The sequence below is a fragment of the Sturnus vulgaris genome, chromosome 25 (genome assembly GCF_052056855.1).
Source record: "Sturnus vulgaris isolate bStuVul1 chromosome 25, bStuVul1.hap1, whole genome shotgun sequence".
NCBI classification, from domain to species: domain Eukaryota; kingdom Metazoa; phylum Chordata; class Aves; order Passeriformes; family Sturnidae; genus Sturnus; species Sturnus vulgaris.
In genome coordinates, this window is record NC_142267.1 from 1,907,315 (window position 1) to 1,920,724 (window position 13,410).

The 13,410-nt window shown below is 48.6% G+C and overlaps 1 protein-coding gene and 1 long non-coding RNA gene across 8 annotated transcripts in view; one reads left to right on the forward strand and one right to left on the reverse strand.

Annotated features, from left to right (window-relative positions):
- Nucleotides 1-6,203, reverse strand: part of DVL1 (dishevelled segment polarity protein 1) — a 68,367-nt gene extending 62,164 nt beyond the window's left edge. For all 4 annotated transcript variants that reach the window (XM_088178789.1, XM_088178788.1, XM_088178791.1 and 1 more), the window contains exon 1: nucleotides 5,924-6,203. In XM_088178789.1, coding sequence (XP_088034915.1) covers nucleotides 5,924-6,093 — 170 coding nt within the window. In that variant the 5' untranslated portion in view covers nucleotides 6,094-6,203. The remainder of the gene's footprint in view (nucleotides 1-5,923) is intronic.
- Nucleotides 5,904-11,330, forward strand: LOC148221237 (uncharacterized). 4 transcript variants are annotated; one of them, XR_015808428.1, is made up of 4 exons: nucleotides 5,924-6,042; nucleotides 8,004-9,722; nucleotides 10,632-10,700; nucleotides 10,809-11,330. It is a non-coding gene; the product is annotated as an uncharacterized LOC148221237 (long non-coding RNA). The 4 variants fall into 4 exon arrangements; XR_015808430.1 differs by lacking the exon at nucleotides 8,004-9,722 and having other exon boundaries at nucleotides 5,904-6,042; XR_015808427.1 differs by lacking the exon at nucleotides 5,924-6,042 and having other exon boundaries at nucleotides 7,542-9,722.
- The last annotated feature ends 2,080 nt before the right edge of the window (nucleotides 11,331-13,410 follow it).

The window sequence follows — 13,410 nt, forward strand, 5'->3', positions numbered from 1 at the left end:
ATGAAAATTCCAGGTTTTTGGCTGACATTCCTCTGCTTGTTGGATTTTTACAACAGATTTCACTCATGGAATTTTGTGGGTGTAACACCCAAATAAATCTACAGAGTTTTCCAAACTGTTTCTATCCAGAATTGATATTGGTTATCAATTGAAATGGATCAGGGTTAAATATCAAAAAAATCCCAGAACGGTTTGGGTTGGAAGGGACCTTAAATCACTGCCATGGGCAGGGACATTCCCACTGTGCCAGGCTGCTCCAAGCTGGCCTTGGACACTTCCAGGGATGGGGCAACCACTGATTTTTTTTTTTTTTTTTTAATTTTTTTGGGGGGGAAATCTGTTCCAGGGCAGAATTCTTCCCTAATTTCCCATCTCACCCTGAAGCCATTCCCTTTTGTCACTTCAAATTCTTCCACACAGTCCCCTCTGAACTAATCCTCGTGGATAAATAAACAACTCCTGCTTTCATTTCTCCCCCTAAAATTATCCTGTGTGTTTTTTAAAAAAAAGCTCTCGTGTCTAAAAGCTTTCCTAATTACGAAATTACAGCACAGCAAGACATCTGTCAGTTAGGATCCTGTTCCTAACTCCTCTTAGGGCAAAGGTAAATAAAACAGGGATGCTGCACTGCCTCCATAAAAGGCACAAAATGCTTCCCATGTCCCTCTCCTATTAAAAATTACCCCGTTCAGTTCACAATCCCTATCCCAAACTATTTTCCTCACCGGTTTTCAAGCAAGAAAAGCCATTTTTAGCTGCACCTCAAAGCTCAGATTGAAAGGAAGCTCTTTTGCTGATACCAAAGGAATGCTTTTAAAAAGCCACTCCTCAGAGTACTCCCTGAAGAAGAAGAATCAAAGGAGTCTTAATTCACACAATGGAAAGAATGAGAATTTTGAACCTCACCCAAAGGGTGGCAGAACAGACACACTCTGCTATTCCACGGATTTTTCCTGCCCCACTCACAGGGGAATGGAGCAGAAGAAGCACAACAATGCACAGGAGGAATATTTATCCCATTTTGGACAGATCACTTTTTTAGGATCACAGAGGGACTGGAGAAGAACCACAACAATGCACAGGAGGAATATTTATCCCATTTTGGATAGATCACATCTTTAGGATCACAGGGGAATGGAGCAGAAGAACCACAACAATGCACAGAAGGAATATTTACATCATTTTGGGCAGATCACCTTTTTAGGATCACAGGGGAATGGAGCAGAGGAACCACAGAAGGAATATTTATCCCATTTTGGACAGATCACCTTTTTAGGATCACAGAGGGACTGGAGAACAACCACAACAATGCACAGGAGGAATATTTATCCCATTTTGGACAGATCACTTTTTTAGGATCACAGAGGGACTGGAGAAGAACCACAACAATGCACAGGAGGAATATTTATCCCATTTTGGACAGATCACTTTTTTAGGATCACAGAGGGACTGGAGAAGAACCACAACAATGCACAGGAGGAATATTTATCCCATTTTGGACAGATCACATCTTTAGGATCACAGGGGAATGGAGCAGAACAACCACAACAATGCACAGAAGGAATATTTACATCATTTTGGGCAGATCACCTTTTTAGGATCACAGAGGGAATGGAGCAGAGGAACCACAGAAGGAATATTTATCCCATTTTGGACAGATCACTTTTTTAGGATCACAGGGGGAATGGAGCAGAACAACCACAACAATGCACAGAAGGAATATTTATCCCATTTTGGACAGATCACATCTTTAGGATGGTTCAGTTGTTCACTGAACCTCTCCTGCCACAGCAGCACATCCCACGCTGGAAGGGCAAAGTCTCAAATCAGATTATTGTACAGAAAATCAAACACATGCAAATGCCTGGATCCTCCACATTCATCATTGTGTGCTTCTGGAAGTTACTGATCGTGTTTTACAAGCAAAGCTCTGGAAATACCAAATATTTAAAAGCAACCAGATAGGAATTCCTCTTGTAGGATCTGTCACACAGATTCATTATGAATCATTTGGATCCCACACAGCTGTCAGCATTTCAGTCATGGGAGCCCAGGCATCACAAGCTACAGCTTTATTTTTAGATTTAGCATTTTTTTTAATCATCACAGATTCAAATTAACAGAATTCCGTGTTCCTGCAAGGACGTGTGGGGCTGTAACCTGAGAACCAACAGTGTCAGTGATGGGAAGTGACCTCTGAGCTTTGCCCCGAGCAAAGAATCAGTGGCTGGAATGAATTAAATCAGCTGATGACACAGCTCCTCGTTTGTAAAAACAGACCTCGAACATCACCTCTCCTAAATTTCACTGCTGCTGGATGCTGTCACATCAATGAGGCTGAGCCTGTAACGCCTCTGCTTGGGTTCCCACCAACCAGAATAAAAACAGAAGCTACAAAAATCGCTTGCAAGGGTTTGAGTATTAATGCCAGGGCACAGTTGGACATCCTGCATCTTAAAAAATCGGCATTTGGGCTACAGATGGAGGCAGCAGGAAAGCAGAGTAAAGGCAGGGCCATCCCCTCATGAGTTAGGGAATGAAGTGGCACGGGGGAAAGTGGCAGGGCAGTAAATGAAGTGCAAGCAAAGCTCAGAAGGGAATGTGACACTCCCACACCTCCTCCTGCACCTTCCAAGGAGCAAACAGGGCTTGGATTGCACGGCACAAGCACGAGCCAGCTCCATCCCAGCCCTCAGCCGCCGCATCTTCCACACTTGGAAAGCATTCAGCACATCCAGTGCTTCTGAGCACGTTATTTATTCCATTATTTCAGGATCCAGGAAAGGCCGGGCCTTAATTACAACAGCATGTGCAGAATTGCAAGGACTCAGTTCCCGATCCCTGGCTTCCCAAGGAGGCTCCAATCCTCCAGGAAAACATTAAAACATTTGCTTTCCTAACACAAGGGGTGCTTTTCACATTTCACAGCGAAAAAAAAAAATTAAGGATTTAGCCACTGCCCTGCCAAGTGACCAAGCCAAATCTCAGCTTGGGAAGGACAGCAGGACACCACAGGGACACCCAAAAAAATCCCTGCAGCTTCCAGCCCAAGTGTCACTTCCAGAACATCCAGGGCAGAGCTGCTCTGGAGGAGATTTTCAGGCACATAAGGGAGAAATTAGAGAGACACGGTTGTGTTCTGGTTTGTGGCAACAGCAGCTAGAATTGCCTGTTTGCAACAATTAAAAGGATGGAGCTGTGCCAGGGGAGGTTTAGGCTGGATTTTGGGAAAGGTTCATCCCCCCCCCAGAGGGTGACCAGGCTCCCCAGGGAATGGGCACAACCCCAAGAGCTCCACGAGGGTTTGGACAACGCTCCCAGGGGTGCCCAGGGTGGGATTTTGGGGTGTCTGGATAATCCCTCCCAGCTCAGGATATTCCACGATTCTACAAAAAGTCAGTTTGCAGACAAGATCATGAAAACAAATCCCGTGTTTACTATTAACACTCACTAGGCCAGCCAAAACGCAGCTGAATTTCCTTCTCGTTTTCCCCAAATATTTTGGATTCAGAGAGGCACAAACACACGAGGAACGAGACACGGAAAATAAATGCAAACAAAATCTGACTGACAGCTCAGGAGTCCCACGTGCAGCAGAGTCACTCTGAGCTGTCTCAAGGCACTGGATTGTCACCCAAATGCTGCTGATTAAATAATAAAGACAGAATTAATAAAGACGGGTCTTGATCCTTGCAGCCATTTATCTTCCACCATCTCCATTTCCAGGAATAACAGGAAAGTTTCACCCCAATTTTCAGACTAATAAGAAAATCCACCCTAGGGTTTGTTACTAAATCTCTTTCCTGGTCAAAGACCAAAACATCCCCATGTGTTCAAGAAGCCTCAGCACAGTTTATATTTCCTAATCCTAAATTTCTGTGGCAGTGGGAATGATGCAGATGCTGCCTGAACAATCCCAACCTCCTTCAGTGAAATCAAACCACAAACACAACTTCAATTTCTATGACAACAACATGTCCCCGTCACTCGGGGGGGTAAAGGAGGAAAATTTACCAATAATCAATTTCAAAGACATTTATTTTGAAAACAAATATTTTGTCCGGTTGTTTCCCCCCCCCTCAAAAAAAAGATGTTTGCACAACTGAGAAAAACAAGAAGTCAATCCACGAACACTCCTATGGTTACAAGCCAACACTAACAACTCACCACATCAGAAATACGTGTCAACAAACAATATCCACATTCCACCAGGGATAAAAACACAATCGGCATGAAAGGCTTCGGGTCTCAGCGATAAAAAAAGAGGCTGCACAACACGTCCAAGGATGCTCGGGGTGATCCATCTCACCAAATAAAAAACCTGCACCTCAACCACGGCATTATTTTGGAGTCAGGTCCGCACGAGTTTCCCACAAACCTACTCCCCCTTTTGTTTTTTTTTTGTTTTGTTTTGTTTTTTTTTCCCCTGGCAAGGCATTTAACTGTGCAAAATTGCCTTGCCAGCGACAGATGCGAGTACAAAGAGAAGTGATTTGCTACAAAAGGATTAATACATTTTGAAAGTTACTGTCTGGCAAACTGTCAGAGGGACTTTTATTGGTTTGTTTTATTCTGGCTGTCGCTAAGCCCGGTGGCACGCAAGCCACACTGGTGTGCAGGGAGCAGAACGATGTCAAACACGGCCAGCTCTGCTCACCACAGAGGTCACTGCAAAGTCCCAGCTCGGTGTGTGCCCTTGGACGTTTGGCCACTTCCATTTGTCACCTGTTTGACCACTGACCATCTGCGTTTGACAGCTGCTGGCCCAGCACAGCCACTGGAACCGTTTGACCACCAATTTTTTGCCACCCATTCAAACATGAACTGTGACACCCTGAGCACCCTGACACCTGCCTGACCACTGACCATTTCACTCCTGTTTGACCTTGGACCATCTGACACCTGTTTGACCCCAATGGATTTGAGAGTCACTACCCGAGCACAGCCCCTGGACCCGTCTGACCAGTGACCACTGACCAGTCCACACCCGTTTGACCACCAACATCTGACACACATTTGATCACTGACCATTTCACACGTATCTGATCACTATTTCACACCCATCTGATCACTGACCAGTTCACACCCATCTGGTCACTGACCAGTTCACACCCGTTTGACCAGAGCCCGTCTGACACCTGTCTGACCTCGAGGATTTGACAGCTGTGGTCTGAGCACAGCCCTTGGCACCGTTTGACCCCTGACCACTTATCACCCTTTTGACCACAGACCATTCCACACCGTTTGAACACTGACCCCTTGTCCCCTATTTGACATTCATTTGACCACCGACCACTTGTCACCCATTTAAAACTGACCATTTCACTCATTTCACCACCGATCATTTGTCACCCATTTAAAACTGACCATTTCACTCATTTCACCACCGATCATTTGACATTCATTTGACCACCGACCACTTATCATCAGCCACCTCTCTGACCACGCACCATTCCACACCCGTTTAACCACTGATCCCTCCTTTAACCACCGACCATTTCGCACCCGTTCGAGCCCCCGAGCTCTGCCCCCGCTCCTCTCCCCGAGCCCTCGGCGCTCGCCCCGCGGCCCCTGGGGCCCGCCCGCCCTGCCCGGGCGCTGCCGCGGCCTCGCCGGGCGCGGTGACAGCTGCGGCCGCCCGTCCCCGCCGCCTGGGCCCGGGCCCGGGGACACGGCGACAGCTGCGGGCGGGCCCGGGGAAGGCTCCAGCCGGGGACACGGAGGGGTCCCGGGGCACCGCGGGCAGCGATCGCGGCAGCCCCGAGCCCGCGGCGGGCCCGGCCCGGCCCGGCCCGGAGCGCCCGCCATGTTCGGTGCCGAGCGGGGCCGAGCCCGGCAGGTGCCCCGGGGATGCCGCGAGCCCGGCCCGGCCCCGGGCACGGCACCGAGCGCCGGGGGCTGCGCCCGGAGCGCGGCCGCTCACCCGAAATCCTGGTCCATGGACTTGAAGAAGAACTTGTAGCTGTGCACGGGCCGGTTGCTGAGGACATTTTTGAAATCGGCCAGCGTGACTTTCTCCGGCGGCACGGGCAGCTTCACCAGGTACGGCGTCTCCTCCTCGTCGATGTGGTAGATGATCTTGGTCTCCGCCATGGGCGAGCGGAGCGGGGGCGGCCGGCCCGGGCCTCGGCCGGCGCTCGGCTCCGCTGTCGGCCTTGCCCACAGGAAGGGAGCTCACGGCTCGGGCTGCCGCTCCCTGCACTGCTCTCTAGCTGCCCGACCCGGGAACGGCAGCGCTCCCGCCCCGCCCGCATCCTCCGGCCGCCCGCCGGCCTCGCTGCGCCGCCGCCGCCGCCGCTGCTGCAGCGCGGCCCGGGCCGGGGGCGGCGGGCCCGGCCTGAGGGGGAGCGCGGCGGCCTCGGGAAGCGCCCGCCGCTCGTTCTGCGGCCCCGCTCCCCTCCCGCACCGCCCGCAGTGCCTGCACAGTGCTGAATACCGCCCCGCACTGTGATCGAATACAGCCCGAACACCGCCCCGCACAGTGCTGGAATACCGCCCCGCACTGTGATCGAATACAGCCCGAACACCGCCCCGCACAGTGCGGGAATACCGTCCGCACACCGCCCCGAACACCGCCCCGCACAGTGCTGGAATACCGCCCGCACACCGATCGAATACAGCCCGCACACCGCCCCGCACAGTGCTGGAATACCGCCCGCACACCGATCGAATACAGCCCGCACACCGCCCCGCACAGTGCTGGAATACTGCCCCGCAACGTTCGCACAGAGCCCGCACAGCGCTCCGCACACCGCCCCAACACCTCCCTGCACACCGCCCCGAACAGAGCCCGCACAGCGCCCGCACAAAGCCCCGCACACCGCCCCAACACCGCCCGCACAAAACCCGCACAGCGCCCGCACAGCGCCCCGCACACAGCCCCAATACCTCCCTGCACAGCGCCCCAACACCGCCCGCACAAAACCCGCACAGCGCCCGCACAAAGCCCCGCACAGAGCCCCGCACAGTGCTTGAATAGCGCCCGCACAGCTCTCACAGAGCCCGCACACCGCCCCAACACCATCCGCACAAAACCCGCACAGCGCCCGCACAGCGCCCGCACACAGCCCCAATACCTCCCTGCACAGCGCCCCAACACCGCCCGCACAAAACCCACACACCGCCCCTGGCACCCCGGCGGCACCAGGGCCACGGTGCGGGGATGGCAGCGGGAGGTGCGGGGGGTGAGAGAGGGGATGGGACGGGAATAAGAGTGGGGATGGGAAAGGGGATGAGGATGGAATGGGGGTAAGAACAGGGATGAGGAAAGGGGATGGGAATAAGAACGGGGATGAGAAAAGGGGAGAGAATGGGACGGGAAAGGAAAGGAGATGGGAATAAGAGCGGGGATGGGATGGTAGGAAGCAATGGGATGGGAAAGGAAAGGGGGATTGGGAAAGGGGAGAGGATGGGATGGAAAAAGGATGGGAATAAGGAAAGGGAAGAAGATGGGATGGGAAAGGGGATGGAGATAACGAAAGGGAGGAGGATGGGATGGGAAAGGGGATAAGGGAAGGAGAAGGGGATGGGGATGGGGAAAGGAAAGGGGATGGAAGAGGAATATGATTAGGGGATGAGAATAAGAATGGGGATGAGGAAAGGGAAGAGCATGGCATGAGGAAAGGGGATGGGGAAAGGGAATGGGATGGGATTGGGCATTGGAATGGGATGGAACTGGGGATGAGGAAAAGGAAGGGGATGGGAATGGGAAGAAGGACAGGAAAGGGATGGGAGAAGGGAAAGGTGATGGGAGTGGGAATAGAGATAGGAAACAGGTGGGGACCACAGAATCAGAAAAAAGCTCTTTAGAGTTTTGTATACATCATGCAGGTGATGTATTTGGAAAGAATTCACCTTTATTTCTAGAAATTCCCTGAAAATGACAACCAGAAAATAAAGATTGCAGAGCAGCGTCCTTAGGTCTCAAAGAATCTCCTGCTTATTAAAAAAAACCCTTTTCAGTTAAACCCCAAGCTAATGATGTTGTGTTTCACCCTTGCAAGGCAAGGGCACATTCACCTCTCAGGATGCTCATCTGCACTCTCTGAAGGAAAAAATCCCAGCTCAGTGACTGAATTACCTGTGGCACTGCAAGGATTTTTTTTACCAGCACCAAACAGAGAGGCCCAGCTGTGCCAGAGGCTCCCAAAAGGTCTGGGCAATGTTATTTTCAATTTTCTGAAAGTTTAATCATTGCTACCAACACCACCTGAACTGATACCACTCCCAAATTCTGCACAGAGCTGGGGCTGGATAATCCAGAATTTAACAAGGTTTAACAATAGTGAGAAACCAAAGCATCATCAGTTATCTGCTGGTGAAGTAATTCCAAAATCCCATCCAGCTGACGTTCCCCCCACTCATCCCTGCTAAATGTGTCATCCTCAAACAGGACAAACAGCAAGGTCAGGGCATGGCCTTGCTCCTCATCATGGAACCACCGAGTTGGTGCTGGTTTGAATCAGGAATCACCAATTTGAGGCACTTCAAAGAGTCATTTTCAAGAGTTATTTATATTTAGGTACAGTTCTTTTCAAGCATTTCTCTCTCTTCGTTTTGGAATTCTGAGAATAAAGGAGATTCCTATAAAAAGATGAGTTCAGCTTTCAGCAGTGCATGGGAAGTGCACCATGAATCCCTCAGTCCCACCACAGAGGAATGGGAAAATTCCCTGTGGTGGGATCAGAACTCTGGCATGAGCAGTGGTTTCTGAGATCCTGAGCTCTGTGGAGTTTTTGCAGCATGAAACTCAGGCAGAACATTTCACACCCAACCCTCAGTTCATCCTTAAACACCTCCTGGGTTCCTCAGGTGCCCACCCAGAGCCTGAACCTGCTGGGAGCTCTGTTCTTGCTTCATTTTCAATTTTGACAGCTGGAAATAGGAGGAGGTGTAGAATTGTCAGATGATCAGGCCGGCTCTGTGACTCACAAAAAGCACAGAAGAGAGGAGATCACTTTCATGCTGCAGCCAAACCAGCAGCTAATCCAATTAAAGAGAGGACACAGGAATTCAGGATACACCCCTGGCCCATCAGGGCTAATTCCTCGTGTCTCACAGAGCTCAGGCCTTACCACTTCAGAAAAAAAAAAAAAAAATAAATACGAGGCACCAAATCTCTTGCTAATAGTGCTGTGCTGTCTGTGATAGAGGGAATAATCTTGCTGGGCCCTGCAGGGAGCAGAGAGTGTCCCGAGGTATAAAAGCTGCTCACCCTTTTCTTCATTTTCACAGCACTTACCACACAGGGAATAAGCAAACCCTTTTTTAAAAAAAAAAAAAAAAAGCCAGACTTTGAATTACAGCAATTCTTGTTGCTCATCTCAGGGAATTCTGAGAGCTCGTCACACTCTGAGGGCTCAGCAGAGTTTGTAAAAGGCTTCTGACCCTAAACTAATGCCCCAAGATATTTTTGTTTTAGGGACTTGTAAATTTTTTTTTAGTGGAGAACGTCTAAAACGAATCTTGAACATCAGGTAGAACACATGACCTTAATATTTACAGGAAAACAACTGAACCCTCCATTCTCGGGCAAAAAAAAAAAAATAAATTTGCAACAATATTTCACACAGTGAGAGATGGGACAAAGGGGAAACCGAAGCTCTGAGCGCCCACCTGGAGATTTCCTGGGTGGTTTTCATCCCCCTGCAAGGATTTATCTGTAAAAGAACAGCATTTCGCAGTTTCAACTTCTCCTGGATCTGGTCTGGAACATCCGAAAGGTTTTGTTTTGTTTTTTTTTTTCCCCTTTTATTCTCCCTCTGCGCGCCCTGGACCTTTGAGCAGTCACTGACACGGAAATGGAGACATGAAACACTAGAGGGAAGCAAAGACTTTGCAGTCAGCTCTGCAGAGCTCCCCGGGGCTGCCCCTGGATTTAAACACCAATTAACCTGAGGAAAAGGAGAAATAAAACGAGGTTTTTGCATTCTCCAAACCCCTCTTAATTTAGAAATATGGGTTAAGGAGAGATATTGCCCTCTGTGGGTTTTCAAACACCCCCGTGGGATGCAGACCCTATAAATGATAAATTCTTTGGATTGATCCCAGCTTCTCCTCATCATGACTCCACCTCTTTTTTTTTCTGCTTTTCCTACCCCTCCTTAGCAGCTGCAGACCTTTCTTTAAAAAAAAAAAAAAAAGGAAAGTCACACTTGAAAAAATTCCCTGTAGGAATTGTCTGCAAAGCAGACACACACAGACCTCTAGGAAATTGGAAATTTTTTTGCTTAGAAATGTTTATTTGGGTCTTTATCCTCCTTCTCTCTCAGAAATTTGTTCTGTTGATGACTTACAAGTCCCTCTCTCCTGTAAAACTCTCCCCAGACTGGGAGGCAGAAAAGAAACTGGGACAAACTGGACTTCAGACAAGTGGGAGACAAGAAACATATTTCATTTTTTTACTGGTGTCCTAAAGGGCTTTTCCTTGTTCCCAGCTGCTCCCCTGGAAAATCAGATCCATTAAGAGAGAAAAGTAAAAATGCCTCAGAAATAAAAAAACCAACAGGGGTTGGACTGGAGTCTGCCAGCAGAGATCAGTAAAGCCCCACAGCAGCTCCAGCGAGGATTATTTGGGTTATTATTATTATTATTAATAATAATATTAATATTATTATTATTTTGTCACCCAGAGAAGGGGTGCTGGGGAATGGCAGTGGGATTTCCACCAGGGAAGATGAAGATGACATTTTCACCAGCTGGTCAGTAATCCTAACTTGCTAAATGCACTTTTTTTTTTTTTTTTTTTTTTTTTGGCCACTTTTTAGTTCAATTTCCTGCCTTGATCCTTCAAATCCTTGTCCCTGCAGTGTCCAGGAGCTGATTCCATCCTGTCCCTGGGAGAACTCTGCTGTCCCAGCTGGGGAAGGGCTCCAGGAGCCCAATGAGCAGCAGGAACTTTTGCAAGGTGTCAATCCTGCAAGGAAAAAGAGGAATTTGGGCTGGCAGGGAGATGCAGATTCCAGCAGGAAATGTTCTCTTCCCTTCTGGAGCTGCAAAATAAAATCCTCTGGAATTGCTGCCAGCCTTCCTCTCTCTCTCTCTCTGCTGGATGCTTTGAGCTCCATTTCTGCTGATTTTCTGTTCCTTTACAGCATTTCTGGAGAGTTGGAATTCCTCCGTGGGCCCCATGACCCCGTCAAATAACGATGTTCCACGTGGAAATCTGGAATAATTTACTGGATCCAATCTGCAATTTGTCAAGCACTTTGAGATGCTGTGAGATGAAACACCCTGAGATGAAGCAGAGTTATTGGGAAGAATTAGCTAATGCTGGCTGAGAGAACACCTCCAAATGGGCAAGAAATAAAATCAACCTGAGCTGGAAAGTCCATTTTATTCTCCTTTATTTTTTTTAAAATGTTTGGAGAGTTAACGGAGCAATGGTAAAAGTTAAGCAGCAATAATAATGAGAATTAATTCTGTCACAGCAAAGAGAAAAATAAGATTTGTGGAGGATGTTCTTAGTCTGGAGAGTGAGCACAGAGCTGGAAACAGGGGGTTCTAATCCTGGCTCTAGTCTCAGTTTTAACCCCTTTAAGGTCACTGCCAAACCCCCTTTCCTTGTCCCACACCGAGAACTCACAGCCCATTTATTACCTTAAAAAACTTCGATTTCCCTGCACTCATTGAAGTAAAGTTCTAACTGAGGGGAAACAGCTGTAAAAATACTGGGGGTTATGATTTTTATTTTTTTTTTACTAATTGAATATAAAATCTCTGTCTCAGGGAGACTGGGCTGGGGCAAAGCCTGCAAAAGAAGGTGAAGAACTTTATCAAAGTGCAACAATTCATTGGTACAGAGAGAAAATTATTTTGAATAACTCAGGCCAAGTGCTACACCCGTGAAAAAAAAGTGTTTGTCCACAAGAGGCAAGTCCCAGATCAGGGAGAGAAAGGCTGAGATGAGAGAAAAGGACAGAGAAAAGCAAATTATCTGGGAGGAGGGAGCAGTGCTGCTGCCCCAGCCCAGGGGCAATTCCGTGTGGAAATTCCTCTCATTTCCATGTCCATGCAGTGCCCCAGCCAGGGAGTGCAAAGGGCAATGGGGAGGCTCTCAGTGGCCACCAGGATTTTAGGGCAAACTCCCTTCACCAATTCCTCTGCGTTAAGAAATGATTTTTAAAACCCCTTCCGTTGTTTTTTTGGTTTTGTTTTTTTCTCTTGGTTACCCAGCACTTGCCTCTCTCTCTCTCTCTCTCTCTCAGCCAGAATTTTAATTTGTTAAATGACAGAGTGGCTGCTGGTGAAAGCCACAGTGGTGATCTCCAGGCCAATCACACAACATTCCTGTCCTGAAGGAAAGAGGGCCACAATCCCATCCCATTATCCCATCCCATAATCTTATCTTATCCTATCCTATCCCATCCCATCCCATGGATCCCACCCCATTATCTTATCCTATCCTATCCTATCCTATCCTATCCTATCCTATCCTATCCTATCCTATCCTATCCTATCCTATCCTATCCTATCCTATCCTATCCCTTTATCCCATCCCATTTATCCCATGGGTCCCACCCCATCCCATTTATCCCATCCCATGATTCCATCCCATGATCCCATCCCATCATCCCATGGATCCCACCCCATCCTATTATCCCATCCCATGGACCCCATCCCATCCTATTTATCCCATTATCCCATCCTATTTATCCCATTATCCCATCCTATTTATCCTATCCCATTTATCCCATCCCATTTATCCTATCCCATCCCATTATCCCATCGATCCCATCCCATCCCATTATCCCATCCCATCCCATCCCATTTATCCCATTATCCCATTTATCCCATCCCATTTATCCTATCCCATCCCATCCCATCCCATCCCATTATCCCATGGATCCCATCCCATTCCATTTATCCCATCCCATGATCCCATCCCATCCCATCCCATCCTATTCCATTTATCCCATTTATCCCACCCCATCCCCACCAGGGAGGTTTACCTGCCCTGTCTGACCATTACCCAAATCCCAAGCAGTGATCAAAGCAAGGATGAGGAACTCACAGAGCCTTTCCCAGCCCATCTTTCAGACAATATTTTAATTTTTTTCCTCCTCCCCTGAAGCGATTCTGCAGCCCAGCAGTCAGATAAAATATTGAAATGCCTCTGGAGTTTCTGAGTGACCCCACTCTGAGCTGGTGTCTGTGGGAGCTGTGCTGAGCAATCGGAGCTGGCAAGGAAAAATCTCCAACCTTTGACTCACAGACATGAAAGGGAGGCAGAGAAACGTTCGTGACAATTATTTGAGACTCTGCCACCCTGATGGAATAACCAGCACAGCCTCCTGAACCTGCAGGAATGCAGCCTGGGCTTCAGGGCAAGGTAAAAAAAAAAATCCCTCTGTGCTTCGGGGAAGGGCAAAAAGGGGCTTGGGATCAACCCCAGACCTTCCTCTCACTAAT